The sequence below is a fragment of the Taudactylus pleione genome, unplaced genomic scaffold, assembly GCF_031769625.1.
Source record: "Taudactylus pleione unplaced genomic scaffold, aTauple2 ptg000019l, whole genome shotgun sequence".
NCBI lineage: Eukaryota > Metazoa > Chordata > Amphibia > Anura > Myobatrachidae > Taudactylus > Taudactylus pleione.
The window spans coordinates 27,285,077-27,300,346 of NW_028284421.1; the positions used below are offsets into that span (position 1 = coordinate 27,285,077).

General features: G+C 37.1%; 1 protein-coding gene across 2 annotated transcripts in view; it reads left to right on the top strand.

Annotated features, from left to right (window-relative positions):
- Positions 1–11,899: 11,899 nt before the first annotated feature.
- The window catches only part of ISLR2 (immunoglobulin superfamily containing leucine rich repeat 2), a 37,004-nt gene continuing 33,633 nt past the window's right edge, over positions 11,900–15,270 (top strand). Inside the window, exon 1 of one of the 2 annotated variants that reach the window (XM_088446210.1) lies at positions 11,900–12,210. Coding sequence is in view for 1 of the 2 variants with exons in the window: in XM_088446209.1 (XP_088302335.1) it covers positions 12,146–12,167 (22 nt within the window). In the remaining variant the exon portion in view is untranslated. The remainder of the gene's footprint in view (positions 12,211–15,270) is intronic. The other variant, XM_088446209.1, reaches the window with a different exon arrangement.

A 15,270-nucleotide genomic window follows, 5' to 3' on the forward strand; every position in this document is an offset into this window, starting at 1 on the left:
TTTGTGGAGCATGTGAAATGGTATGATCAGTTTTGTGGTGCATGTGAAACAGTATGATTGGTTTTGTGGTGCGTGTGAAACAGTATGATTGGTTTTGTGGAACATGTGAAATAGTATGATTGGTTTTGTGGCGATTGTAAAATAGTATGATCGTTTTTTTGGTGCATGTGAAACAGTATGATCGGTTTTGTGGAACATGTGAAATAGTATGATCGGTTTTGTGGTGCATGTGAAATAGTATGATCGCTTTTGTGGTGCATGTGAAATAGTGTGATCGGTTTTGTGGTGCATGTGAAATAGTATGATCGGTTTTGTGGTGCATGTGAAATAGTATGATTAGTTTTGTGGTGCGTGTGAAACCATATGATCGTTTTTTTGATGCATGTGAAATAGTATGATCAATTTTGTGGCGATTGCAAAACAGTGTGATCAGTTTTGTGGACCATGTGAAATAGTATGATCTATTTTGTGGCGAATGTAAAACAGTATGATCAGCTTTGTGGAGCATGTGAAATAGTATGATCGGTTTTGTGGTGTGTGTGAAACCGTATGATCGGTTTTGTGGTGCATGTGAAATAGTATGATCGATTTTGTGGTGATTGTAAACTAGTATGATCAGTTTTGTGGTGCATGTGAAACAGTATAATCGGTTTTGTGGTGCATGTAAAACAACATGATCGGTTTTGTGGCATATGTAAAACAGTGTTATCGGTTTTGTGGTGCATGTAAAACAGTATGATCAGTTTTGTGGACCATGTGAAATAGTATGATCTATTTTGTGGAGCATGTGAAATGGTATGATCGGTTTTGTGGTGCATGTGAAACAGTATGATTGGTTTTGTGGTGTGTGTGAAAATGTATGATCGGTTTTGTGAAATATGTGAAATAGTATGATTGGTTTTGTGGCGATTGTAAAATAGTATGATCGTTTTTTTGGTGCATGTGAAACAGTATGATCGATTTTGTGGAACATGTGAAATAGTATGATCGGTTTTGTGGTGCATGTGAAACCGTATGATCAGTTTTGTGGTGCATGTGAAATTGTATGATCGGTTTTGTGGTGCATGTGAAATAGTATGATCGATTTTGTGGCGATTGTAAAATAGTTTGATCAGTTTTGTGGCGCATGTGAAACAGTATAATCGGTTTTGTGGCGCATGTAAAACAGCATGATCGGTTTTGTGGCGTATGTAAAACAGTATTATCAGTTTTGTGGACCATGTGAAATAGTATGATCTATTTTGTTGAGCATGTGAAACAGTATGATCGGTTTTGTGGAGCATGTGAAATGGTATGATCGGTTTTGTGGTGCATGTGAAACAGTATGATCGGTTTTGTGGTGCATGTGAAACAGTATGATTGGTTTTGTGGTGCGTGTGAAACAGTATGATTGGTTTTGTGGAACATGTGAAATAGTATGATTGGTTTTGTGGTGATTGTAAAATAGTATGATCATTTTTTTGGTGCATGTGAAACAGTATGATCGGTTTTGTGGAACATGTGAAATAGTATGATCGGTTTTGTGGTGCATGTGAAATAGTATGATCGCTTTTGTGGTGCATGTGAAATATTGTGACCGGTTTTGTGGTGCATGTGAAATAGTATGATTGGTTTTGTGGTGCGTGTGAAACCGTATGATCGTTTTTTTGGTGCATGTGAAATAGTATGATCAATTTTGTGGCGATTGCAAAACAGTGTGATCAGTTTTGTGGACCATGTGAAATAGTATGATCTATTTTGTGGCGAATGTAAAACAGTATGATCAGCTTTGTGGAGCATGTGAAATAGTATGGTCGGTTTTGTGGTGCGTGTGAAACCGTATGATCGGTTTTGTGGTGCATGTGAAATAGTATGATCGATATTGTTGCGATTGTAAATTAGTATGATCAGTTTTGTGGTGCATGTGAAACAGTATAATCGGTTTTGTGGCGCATGTAAAACAACATGATCGGTTTTGTGGCGTATGTAAAACAGTATTATCGGTTTTGTGGCGCATGTAAAACAGTATGATCAGTTTTGTGGACCATGTGAAATAGTATGATCTATTTTGTGGAGCATGTGAAATGGTATGATCGGTTTTGTGGTGCATGTGAAACAGTATGATTGGTTTTGTGGTGTGTGTGAAAATGGTATGATCGGTTTTGTGAAATACGTGAAATAGTATGATTGGTTTTGTGGCGATTGTAAAATAGTATGGTGCATGTGAAACAGTATGATCAGTTTTGTGGAACATGTGAAATAGTATGATCGGTTTTGTGGCGCATGTGAAACAATATGGTTGGTTTTGTGGTGCGTGTGAAACAGTATGATCGGTTTTGTGAAACGTTAAATAGTATGATTGGTTTTGTGGCAATTGTAAAATAGTATGATCGTTTTTTTGGTGCATGTGAAACAGTATGATCGATTTTGTGGAACATGTGAAATAGTATAATCGGTTTTGTGGTGCATGTGAAACCGTATGATCGGTTTTGTGGTGCATGTGAAATTGTATGATCGGTTTTGTGGTGCATGTGAAATAGTATGATCGATTTTGTGGCGATTGTAAAATAGTATGATCAGTTTTGTGGCGCATGTGAAACAGTACAATCGGTTTTGTGGCGCATGTAAAACAGCATGATCGGTTTGGTGGCGTATGTAAAACAGTATTATCAGTTTTGTGGACCATGTGAAATAGTATGATCTGTTTTGTGGTGCATGTGAAACAGTATGATTGGTTTTGTGGTGCATTTGAAACAGTATGATTGGTTTTGTGGACCATGTGAAATAGTATGATCTATTTTGTGGAGCATGTGAAATGGTATGATCAGTTTTGTGGTGCATGTGAAACAGTATGATTGGTTTTGTGGTGCGTGTGAAACAGTATGATTGGTTTTGTGGAACATGTGAAATAGTATGATTGGTTTTGTGGCGATTGTAAAATAGTATGATCGTTTTTTGGTGCATGTGAAACAGTATGATCGGTTTTGTGGAACATGTGAAATAGTATGATCGGTTTTGTGGTGCATGTGAAATAGTATGATCGCTTTTGTGGTGCATGTGAAATAGTGTGATCGGTTTTGTGGTGCATGTGAAATAGTATGATCGGTTTTGTGGTGCATGTGAAATAGTATGATTGGTTTTGTGGTGCGTGTGAAACCATATGATCGTTTTTTTGATGCATGTGAAATAGTATGATCAATTTTGTGGCGATTGCAAAACAGTGTGATCAGTTTTGTGGACCATGTGAAATAGTATGATCTATTTTGTGGCGAATGTAAAACAGTATGATCAGCTTTGTGGAGCATGTGAAATAGTATGATCGGTTTTGTGGTGTGTGTGAAACCGTATGATCGGTTTTGTGGTGCATGTGAAATAGTATGATCGATTTTGTGGTGATTGTAAACTAGTATGATCAGTTTTGTGGTGCATGTGAAACAGTATAATCGGTTTTGTGGTGCATGTAAAACAACATGATCGGTTTTGTGGTGCATGTAAAACAGTATGATCAGTTTTGTGGACCATGTGAAATAGTATGATCTATTTTGTGGAGCATGTGAAATGGTATGATCGGTTTTGTGGTGCATGTGAAACAGTATGATTGGTTTTGTGGTGTGTGTGAAAATGTATGATCGGTTTTGTGAAATATGTGAAATAGTATGATTGGTTTTGTGGCGATTGTAAAATAGTATGATCGTTTTTTTGGTGCATGTGAAACAGTATGATCAATTTTGTGGAACATGTGAAATAGTATGATCGGTTTTGTGGTGCATGTGAAACCGTAAGATCAGTTTTGTGCTGCATGTGAAATTGTATGATCGGTTTTGTGGTGCATGTGAAATAGTATGATCGATTTTGTGGCGATTGTAAAGTAGTATGATCAGTTTTGTGGCGCATGTGAAACAGTATAATCGGTTTTGTGGCACATGTAAAACAGCATGATCGGTTTTGTGGCGTATGTAAAACAGTATTATCAGTTTTGTGGACCATGTGAAATAGTATGATCTATTTTGTTGAGCATGTGAAACAGTATGATCGGTTTTGTGGAGCATGTGAAATGCTATGATCGGTTTTGTGGTGCATGTGAAACAGTATGATCGGTTTTGTGGTGCATGTGAAACAGTATGATTGGTTTTGTGGTGCGTGTGAAACAGTATGATTGGTTTTGTGGAACATGTGAAATAGTATGATTGGTTTTGTGGTGATTGTAAAATAGTATGATCATTTTTTTGGTGCATGTGAAACAGTATGATCGGTTTTGTGGAACATGTGAAATAGTATGATCGGTTTTGTGGTGCATGTGAAATAGTATGATCGCTTTTGTGGTGCATGTGAAATAGTGTGACCGGTTTTGTGGTGCATGTGAAATAGTATGATTGGTTTTTTGGTGCGTGTGAAACCGTATGATCGTTTTTTTGGTGCATGTGAAATACTATGATCAATTTTGTGGCGATTGCAAAACAGTGTGATCAGTTTTGTGGACCATGTGAAATAGTATGATCTATTTTGTGGCGAATGTAAAACAGTATGATCAGCTTTGTGGAGCATGTGAAATAGTATGGTCGGTTTTGTGGTGCGTGTGAAACCGTATGATCGGTTTTGTGGTGCATGCGAAATAGTATGATCGATATTGTGGCGATTGTAAATTAGTATGATCAGTTTTGTGGAGCATGTGAAACAGTATAATCGGTTTTGTGGCGCATGTAAAACAACATGATCGGTTTTGTGGCGTATGTAAAACAGTATTATCGGTTTTGTGGCGCATGTAAAACAGTATGATCAGTTTTGTGGACCATGTGAAATAGTATGATCTATTTTGTGGAGCATGTGAAATGGTATGATCGGTTTTGTGGTGCATGTGAAACAGTATGATTGGTTTTGTGGTGTGTGTGAAAATGTATGATCGGTTTTGTGAAATACGTGAAATAGTATGATTGGTTTTGTGGCGATTGTAAAATAGTATGGTGCATGTGAAACAGTATGATCAGTTTTGTGGAACATGTGAAATAGTATGATCGGTTTTGTGGTGCATGTGAAATAGTATGATTGGTTTTGTGGTGCGTGTGAAACCGTATGATCGTTTTTTTGGTGCATGTGAAATAGTATGATCAATTTTGTGGCGATTGCAAAACAGTGTGATCAGTTTTGTGGACCATGTGAAATAGTATGATCTATTTTGTGGCGAATGTAAAACAGTATGATCAGTTTTGTGGAGCATGTGAAATAGTATGGTCGGTTTTGTGGTGCGTGTGAAACCGTATGATCGGTTTTGTGGTGCATGTGAAATAGTATGATCGATATTGTGGCGATTGTAAATTAGTATGATCAGTTTTGTGGTGCATGTGAAACAGTATAATCGGTTTTGTGGCGCATGTAAAACAACATGATCGGTTTTGTGGCGTATGTAAAACAGTATTATCGGTTTTGTGGCGCATGTAAAACAGTATGATCAGTTTTGTGGACCATGTGAAATAGTATGATCTATTTTGTGGAGCATGTGAAATGGTATGATCGGTTTTGTGGTGCATGTGAAACAGTATGATTGGTTTTGTGGTGTGTGTGAAAATGTATGATCGGTTTTGTGAAATACGTGAAATAGTATGATTGGTTTTGTGGCGATTGTAAAATAGTATGGTGCATGTGAAACAGTATGATCAGTTTTGTGGAACATGTGAAATAGTATGATCGGTTTTGTGGCGCATGTGAAACAATATGGTTGGTTTTGTGGTGCGTGTGAAACAGTATGATCGGTTTTGTGAAACGTTAAATAGTATGATTGGTTTTGTGGCAATTGTAAAATAGTATGATCGTTTTTTTGGTGCATGTGAAACAGTATGATCGATTTTGTGGAACATGTGAAATAGTATAATCGGTTTTGTGGTGCATGTGAAACCGTATGATCGGTTTTGTGGTGCATGTGAAATTGTATGATCGGTTTTGTGGTGCATGTGAAATAGTATGATCGATTTTGTGGCGATTGTAAAATAGTATGATCAGTTTTGTGGCGCATGTGAAACAGTACAATCGGTTTTGTGGCGCATGTAAAACAGCATGATCGGTTTGGTGGCGTATGTAAAACAGTATTATCAGTTTTGTGGACCATGTGAAATAGTATGATCTGTTTTGTGGAGCATGTGAAACAGTATGATTGGTTTTGTGGAGCATGTGAAATGGTATGATCGGTTTTGTGGTGCATGTGAAACAGTATGATCGGTTTTGTGGTGCATTTGAAACAGTATGATTGGTTTTGTGGACCATGTGAAATAGTATGATCTATTTTGTGGAGCATGTGAAATGGTATGATCAGTTTTGTGGTGCATGTGAAACAGTATGATTGGTTTTGTGGTGCGTGTGAAACAGTATGATTGGTTTTGTGGAACATGTGAAATAGTATGATTGGTTTTGTGGCGATTGTAAAATAGTATGATCGTTTTTTTGGTGCATGTGAAACAGTATGATCGGTTTTGTGGAACATGTGAAATAGTATGATCGGTTTTGTGGTGCATGTGAAATAGTATGATCGCTTTTGTGGTGCATGTGAAATAGTGTGATCGGTTTTGTGGTGCATGTGAAATAGTATGATCGGTTTTGTGGTGCATGTGAAATAGTATGATTGGTTTTGTGGTGCGTGTGAAACCATATGATCGTTTTTTTGATGCATGTGAAATAGTATGATCAATTTTGTGGCGATTGCAAAACAGTGTGATCAGTTTTGTGGACCATGTGAAATAGTATGATCTATTTTGTGGCGAATGTAAAACAGTATGATCAGCTTTGTGGAGCATGTGAAATAGTATGATCGGTTTTGTGGTGTGTGTGAAACCGTATGATCGGTTTTGTGGTGCATGTGAAATAGTATGATCGATTTTGTGGTGATTGTAAACTAGTATGATCAGTTTTGTGGTGCATGTGAAACAGTATAATCGGTTTTGTGGTGCATGTAAAACAACATGATCGGTTTTGTGGCATATGTAAAACAGTGTTATCGGTTTTGTGGTGCATGTAAAACAGTATGATCAGTTTTGTGGACCATGTGAAATAGTATGATCTATTTTGTGGAGCATGTGAAATGGTATGATCGGTTTTGTAGTGCATGTGAAACAGTATGATTGGTTTTGTGGTGTGTGTGAAAATGTATGATCGGTTTTGTGAAATATGTGAAATAGTATGATTGGTTTTGTGGCGATTGTAAAATAGTATGATCGTTTTTTTGGTGCATGTGAAACAGTATGATCGATTTTGTGGAACATGTGAAATAGTATGATCGGTTTTGTGGTGCATGTGAAACCGTAAGATCAGTTTTGTGGTGCATGTGAAATTGTATGATCGGTTTTTTGGTGCATGTGAAATAGTATGATCGATTTTGTGGCGATTGTAAAGTAGTATGATCAGTTTTGTGGCGCATGTGAAACAGTATAATCGGTTTTGTGGCGCATGTAAAACAGCATGATCGGTTTCGTGGCGTATGTAAAACAGTATTATCAGTTTTGTGGACCATGTGAAATAGTATGATCTATTTTGTTGAGCATGTGAAACAGTATGATCGGTTTTGTGGAGCATGTGAAATGGTATGATCGGTTTTGTGGTGCATGTGAAACAGTATGATCGGTTTTGTGGTGCATGTGAAACAGTATGATTGGTTTTGTGGTACGTGTGAAACAGTATGATTGGTTTTGTGGAACATGTGAAATAGTATGATTGGTTTTGTGGTGATTGTAAAATAGTATGATCATTTTTTTGGTGCATGTGAAACAGTATGATCGGTTTTGTGGAACATGTGAAATAGTATGATCGGTTTTGTGGTGCATGTGAAATAGTATGATCGCTTTTGTGGTGCATGTGAAATAGTGTGACCGGTTTTGTGGTGCATGTGAAATAGTATGATTGGTTTTTTGGTGCGTGTGAAACCGTATGATCGTTTTTTTGGTGCATGTGAAATACTATGATCAATTTTGTGGCGATTGCAAAACAGTGTGATCAGTTTTGTGGACCATGTGAAATAGTATGATCTATTTTGTGGCGAATGTAAAACAGTATGATCAGCTTTGTGGAGCATGTGAAATAGTATGGTCGGTTTTGTGGTGCGTGTGAAACCGTATGATCGGTTTTGTGGTGCATGTGAAATAGTATGATCGATATTGTGGCGATTGTAAATTAGTATGATCAGTTTTGTGGTGCATGTGAAACAGTATAATTGGTTTTGTGGCGCATGTAAAACAACATGATCGGTTTTGTGGCGTATGTAAAACAGTATTATCGGTTTTGTGGCGCATGTAAAACAGTATGATCAGTTTTGTGGACCATGTGAAATAGTATGATCTATTTTGTGGAGCATGTGAAATGGTATGATCGGTTTTGTGGTGCATGTGAAACAGTATGATTGGTTTTGTGGTGTGTGTGAAAATGTATGATCGGTTTTGTGAAATACGTGAAATAGTATGATTGGTTTTGTGGCGATTGTAAAATAGTATGGTGCATGTGAAACAGTATGATCAGTTTTGTGGAACATGTGAAATAGTATGATCGGTTTTGTGGCACATGTGAAACAGTATGGTTGGTTTTGTGGTGCGTGTGAAACAGTATGATCGGTTTTGTGAAACGTTAAATAGTATGATTGGTTTTGTGGCAATTGTAAAATAGTATGATCGTTTTTTTGGTGCATGTGAAACAGTATGATCGATTTTGTGGAACATGTGAAATAGTATAATCGGTTTTGTGGTGCATGTGAAACCGTATGATCGGTTTTGTGGTGCATGTGAAATTGTATGATCGGTTTTGTGGTGCATGTGAAATAGTATGATCGATTTTGTGGCGATTGTAAAATAGTATGATCAGTTTTGTGGCGCATGTGAAACAGTACAATAGGTTTTGTGGCGCATGTAAAACAGCATGATCGGTTTTGTGGCGTATGTAAAACAGTATTATCAGTTTTGTGGACCATGTGAAATAGTATGATCTGTTTTGTGGAGCATGTGAAACAGTATGATTGGTTTTGTGGAGCATGTGAAACGGTATGATCGCTTTTGTGGTGCATGTGAAACAGTATGATCGGTTTTGTGGTGCATGTGAAACAGTATGATTGGTTTTGTGGTGCGTGTGAAACAGTATGATTGGTTTTGTGGAACATGTGAAATAGTATGATTGGTTTTGTGGTGATTGTAAAATAGTATGATCGTTTTTTTGGTGCATATGAAACAGTATGATCGGTTTTGTGGAACATGTGAAATAGTATGATCGGTTTTGTGGTGCATCTGAAATAGTATGATCGCTTTTGTGGTGCATGTGAAATAGTGTGACCGGTTTTGTGGTGCATGTGAAATAGTATGATCGGTTTTGTGGAACATGTGAAATAGTATGATCGGTTTTGTGGTGCATGTGAAATAGTATGATCACTTTTGTGGTGCATGTGAAATAGTGTGACCGGTTTTGTGGTGCATGTGAAATAGTATGATCGGTTTTGTGGTGCATGTGACATAGTATGATTGGTTTTGTGGTGCGTGTGAAACCGTATGATCGTTTTTTTGGTGCATGTGAAATAGTATGATCAATTTTGTGGCGATTGCAAAACAGTGTGAACAGTTTTGTGGACCATGTGAAATAGTATGATCTATTTTGTGGCGAATGTAAAACAGTATTATCAGTTTTGTGGACCATGTGAAATAGTATGATCTATTTTGTGGAGCATGTAAAACAGTATGATCGGTTTTGTGGAGCATGTGAAATGGTATTATCGGTTTTGTGGTGCATGTGAAACAGTATGATTGGTTTTGTGGTGCATGTGAAACAGTATGATCAGTTTTGTGAAACATGTGAAATAGTATGATCGTTTTGTGGTGAATGTGAAACAGTTTGATCATTTTTGTAGTGCATGTGAAATAATGTGATCGGTTTTGTGGTGCATGTGAAATAATGTGATCGATTTTGTGATGCATGTGAAACAGTGTGATCGGTTTTGTGGACCGTGTGAAATAGTATGATCTATTTTGTGGAGCATGTGAAATGGTATGATTAGTTTTGTGGTGCATGTGAAACAGTATGATCGGTTTTGTGGAACATGTGAAATAGTATGATCGCTTTTGTGGTGAATGTGAAACAGTATGATCGGTTTTGTAGTGCATGTGAAATAATGTGACCGGTTTTGTGGTGCATGTGAAATGGTATGATCGGTTTTGTGGTGCATGTGAAACAGTATGGTTAGTTTTGTGGTGTGTGTGAAACAGTATGATCGGTTTTGTGAAATGTGAAATAGTATGATTGGTTTTGTGGCGATTGTAAAATAGTATGATCTTTTTTTGGTGCATGTGAAACAGTATGATCGATTTTGTGGAACATGTGAAATAGTATGATTGGTTTTGTGGTGCATGTGAAACCGTATGATCGGTTTTGTGGTGCATGTGAAATAGTATGATCGATTTGTGGTGATTGTAAAATAGTGTGATCAGTTTTGTGGTGCACGTGAAACAATATAATTAGTTTTGTGGCGCATGTAAAACAGCATGATCGGTTTTGTGGCGTATGTAAAACAGTATGATCGGTTTTGTGGCGCATGTAAAACAGTATGATCAGTTTTGTGGACCATCTGAAATAGTATGATCGGTTTTGTGGACCATGTGAAATAGTATGATCTATTTTGTGGAGCATGTGAAATGGTATGATCGGTTTTGTGGTGCATGTGAAACAGTATGATTGGTTTTGTGGTGTGTGTGAAACAGTATGATCAGTTTTGTGGAACATGTGAAATAGTATGATCACTTTTGTGGTGAATGTGAAACAGTATAATCGGTTTTGTAGTGCATGTGAAATAATGTGATCGGTTTTGTGGTGCATGTGAAATAGTATGATCGGATTTGTGGTACATTTAAAATAGTATGATCGGATTGGTGGTACATGTAAAATAGTATGACCGGTTTTGTGGTACATGTAAAATAGTATGACCGGTTTTGTGGTATATGTGAAATAGTATGATCATATTTGTTACATTTTCAAAATCTCAAAAATGCATCTCAATCTGACTATTTTTCAATCATATTCACATCAATCAACACTCATCATGAAAAATGCACAACTTCAGCAACTGCTTTGACCAGTGATTTTGCCTTCCTAAAGCCACTGTTTCCGATCATTTGCCTCTCGCACACGTAAACAATATTGTGGATAAAGGCAAACAGTTGTGTTGCACAACAAAATCTCAGGATCTGTGGTTGACTTTACATGATTGGAAACAATAATCAGCTTTGGGAGATCTATTGCACACATCTGCCAACCAGGTGTGTACACATAAATTATAATCCATTGTACTGTAAAACCTTAACAATTTACTCAGCACTGTACACATATCTATTTTCTGACATGTAAAATAGCAAATTTGTTTGTCATATTGAAAAGTGAATGAGAAACAGATTGATAGGTGAGTGAGAGAGAGAGAGTGAGAGAGAGAGAGAATATGTGAGAGGGAGGGATGGATAACACGCGCGTGCGCGCACGCACGCACGCACACACACACACACACACACACTTATCACATGTCTATTTTACTTGTCTCTGGGGTATTATACACTGCAGAGAAATTAAAATCTGGTTACAAAATCAATTATTTATATCAGTTCCTGGAAGGAATGATGAATAAGTAGGATAGTAATTGGTGGAATTAACCTATGAACAACCTAGTGAATTAGAAGGATAGAAATGGATGTGTGAAAAGATGCTAAATAAATATAGGTATCTAGCATGAAACACCATTCTGCTGGTTTGGAGCTATTTACATTCAATTAGGTTGACAGGGATCTGAACCTGGAATATAAAAGGAGAGGCACATAGCAAGCCTGCAGAGGGAGGGGTGCAGACACATATATGGGATGGGAGGTGTATAGGGCAGGAACACACTGATGTGTCATTAATGTTTCATTCCATTTGCTGGGGGGGTTCTACAGCTTTAGCCCACTCAGAATCTACAGTACTTGGGGTGGGGAATGGGAGTGGACTAAAAATATCAGAACAGTGCACAGTTTACTGATGGAAAGCTGAGAGACCCTACAAAATCCCAGTTATTTCCTTCCATTTTTACAATCTGGTGCCAAAAATAATACAACAACCTTTTCCCACATCTGTCTCTCCTGATTTCTGAAGTTTTAAACTTTGGGCAACCTGTCTGATTGGAGACCTGCCACACATGCTGCAGGCAGACTCAGGAGGTAAGGCACTGCTGTCGAGGAAAGGAGAATTCTGGAGGACTGGGTATGTTTGGTGAATACATATTGTAGCTGTGAATATACTGTACCTAGGTGTGTGTTTTTATTAGCCTTCATAACATACATACAGTAGATGTGTGCTAACTCTGTTTAAACCTGTCGTTTCAATAAAGGCTTTATGAAAACATATACAATAGATTTATATATAATTATTTATATATATGACAAAAGCTATTGCTTATTATCTCTCCCACGTGCCGCGGAGACAGCGAAGGCTGTGTATTATAGTCAGGGTGTATGCGAGATGGGCTCATCATCTGCCTGAATGTGTAGAGGACAGATAGCGATCTGAACAGTCATATTTAGAGGGATTAAACTGGTAGGGTCGGGTTAGCAGCTGCAGGGGCTGATTTTTATCAGGAGAATATCCTTAGAAGAGATTTTACTTTCCTCACAACAAGCAACGTGTTGAGGCTACAACAATGTGCCCTTTCACGTGGCCGAGAATTAATCAGCGAGGATTTATTGCAGCACTGTGGACAGCTCCTGATGAATTCAATGAGCCTCTACCGCTTTATTCCTCCCATAGGAGAGAGTCCTGCTCGCGTTTTATGGCTGACTAGATTCACTTAAACATATGGGTGTACAGCGCTCAGCACAGCAGCCATCAATCCATACATGCTTATATGAAAACAGCTTTCTATTATCTATGTAGCCATCAATACATCATATTTATGTACCCCATTCTAAATAGGTCTGAGTATGTTTTTTTTATTTTTTATCTGTCGATAGAGGTCTGTCTGTCTGTATATAATATCTATCATCTATCAATATGTCTATCTATATACATCACATGTATGTCATATCTATCTATCTATCTATCTATCTATCTATCTATCTATCTATCTATCTATCTAACATCCATCATCTGTCAATATGTATATTTACATCTATATATCTATTTACAGCATATCTATCTATCTATATCATACCTATATCATATATATCTATATATGTATTTTTTAGCATACTCATATCTATCATCTGTCAATGTGTCTATCTATACCTATCCATAGCATACCTATGTCTGCCTGTCTGTCTATCTATCTATCTATCTATCTATCTATCTATCTTCTGTCAAACCACACACACACACACACACACACACACACACACACACACACACACACACACACACACACACACACACACACACACACACACACACACACATATATGTGTGTGTATCTATATCATACCTATATAATATCTTTGTCTGTATTTATATCATACTCATATCTATCTATCTATCTATCTATCTATCTATCTATCTATCTATCTATCTGTCTATATGTCTGTCTATCTATCTATCTATCTATCTATCTATCTATCTATCTATCTATCTATCTATCTATCTATCTATCTCCCTCCATTTATTCATCTAAAATATGACCTGTTATAGAAATATCCACACAATTATCCCCTCTACTTTCTGTGCCTCCCTCCCTATCCCCCTCTGTTCCTCTGTTCTCCCTGTGTATGTTTAATGCATGTATAATTCTCTTGCATGTCTGCATTAGTCTCTCTCTGCCCTCTCAGCATGGGACCTGCTGGGCCATTCAGAGCAGGACAGACTGAATGTGTCCCCCAACCTGCTCTCTTTGTCACTGCAGCATTTAAGGTTAATTTAGCAAATGACTAGGACAGGACACAGAGAGCATGAATGATGGGCAGATCTGGGGAAAGAGAGAAAGAAAAACAAGGATTAGGAGAACAGCACATTTTCTTGCAAGCCCCAGGCAGTGTGTCAAGTTTTAAAGGTTTCATTTTTTTGTAAATGGAGATGTGGGCACCAGCGTGCTCTCTGGGGATGACGGGAAAGTCATTATTGAAGTGACATTTTCTAGGGCAGAAAACGGAAGGCAGATAGGAAGAAAAGAGGAATGTGGAAATTATATCAACAGGAGCGAGGGAAAGAGGGGGGAAATATAAGTGTTAATAGCTTGATGATGAAAAGAGGGCTAAGAAATTTTACCGTTGAACAAGAGGATATTGGGGCGGTGACAAGGCCGATCCAGACCCAGTATAAGTGGAAAATATGAAAATCAAGTAAACATGAATGAAGAGAGAAGGTAGAATGGACATTAGAGTGGGAAAATGTGGACAGAATGCAATCTATGCAACCTGTGTTCCAGGAAAGGGCGACATTAAAATGAAGTAATATATAGAAATATAGAAAGAAAGAACTGATAAGAGTGAATAATTTGAAAGATACATGTGAAAGGGAGGGGTAGGGCGTCATTCGATGGGAGCCGTGAATTGAAGTATTGAATCACCATCCAAGGCTTGTGCCAAGGTCATAGAGGACAATACGAGAATAAATACAGAAAACGCTTTGAAAGTACTGCTTAAAGTGTCTATACATTATATATATATGTATATATATATATATATATACATATATAGACACTGTGTGCATATATATATATATATATATATATATATATTTATTTAGATGCATACTGGATACACACATACATACATATACTGTATATCTATCTATCTATCTATCACGTAATTAAATATGTACTAGTGTATGTGTATATACATTAATATACACATACACGCACGCACACACGCACACTTCCACTCTGTTGCTTACCTGTAGTTGTAGTTCAGAATATGTGGATGTTCTCAGATGAAAAGATGCTTCATAACAATACTTTCTTTCTTTGAAGTAACTATTATCCTAAGTTGTCTAACAAATAAGTATGTGTGCATACAGACAAGTATTAATATATATATATATATATATATATACACACACCATGAATGTAAAGGTAGCTCGGACTCGAACTATTGCTTTTTTTAATCACGTTTTTAACTAAATCTTATTCATTACTACTTTTCTAGGAAATCGGTAAAATGACAATGAAAGCTATATATTTATAACCAGTCTTGGATTCGTATTGCAATACAGTAAAATACTGAATATTCATTGAGGACACTAGTGAAGGTTAGGACATGTTTTTGATTATTTTCTTAGCAATTTTATATGTTTAAAGGATTTTATTTATACGATTTTACATTCATTTTGTTTATTAAA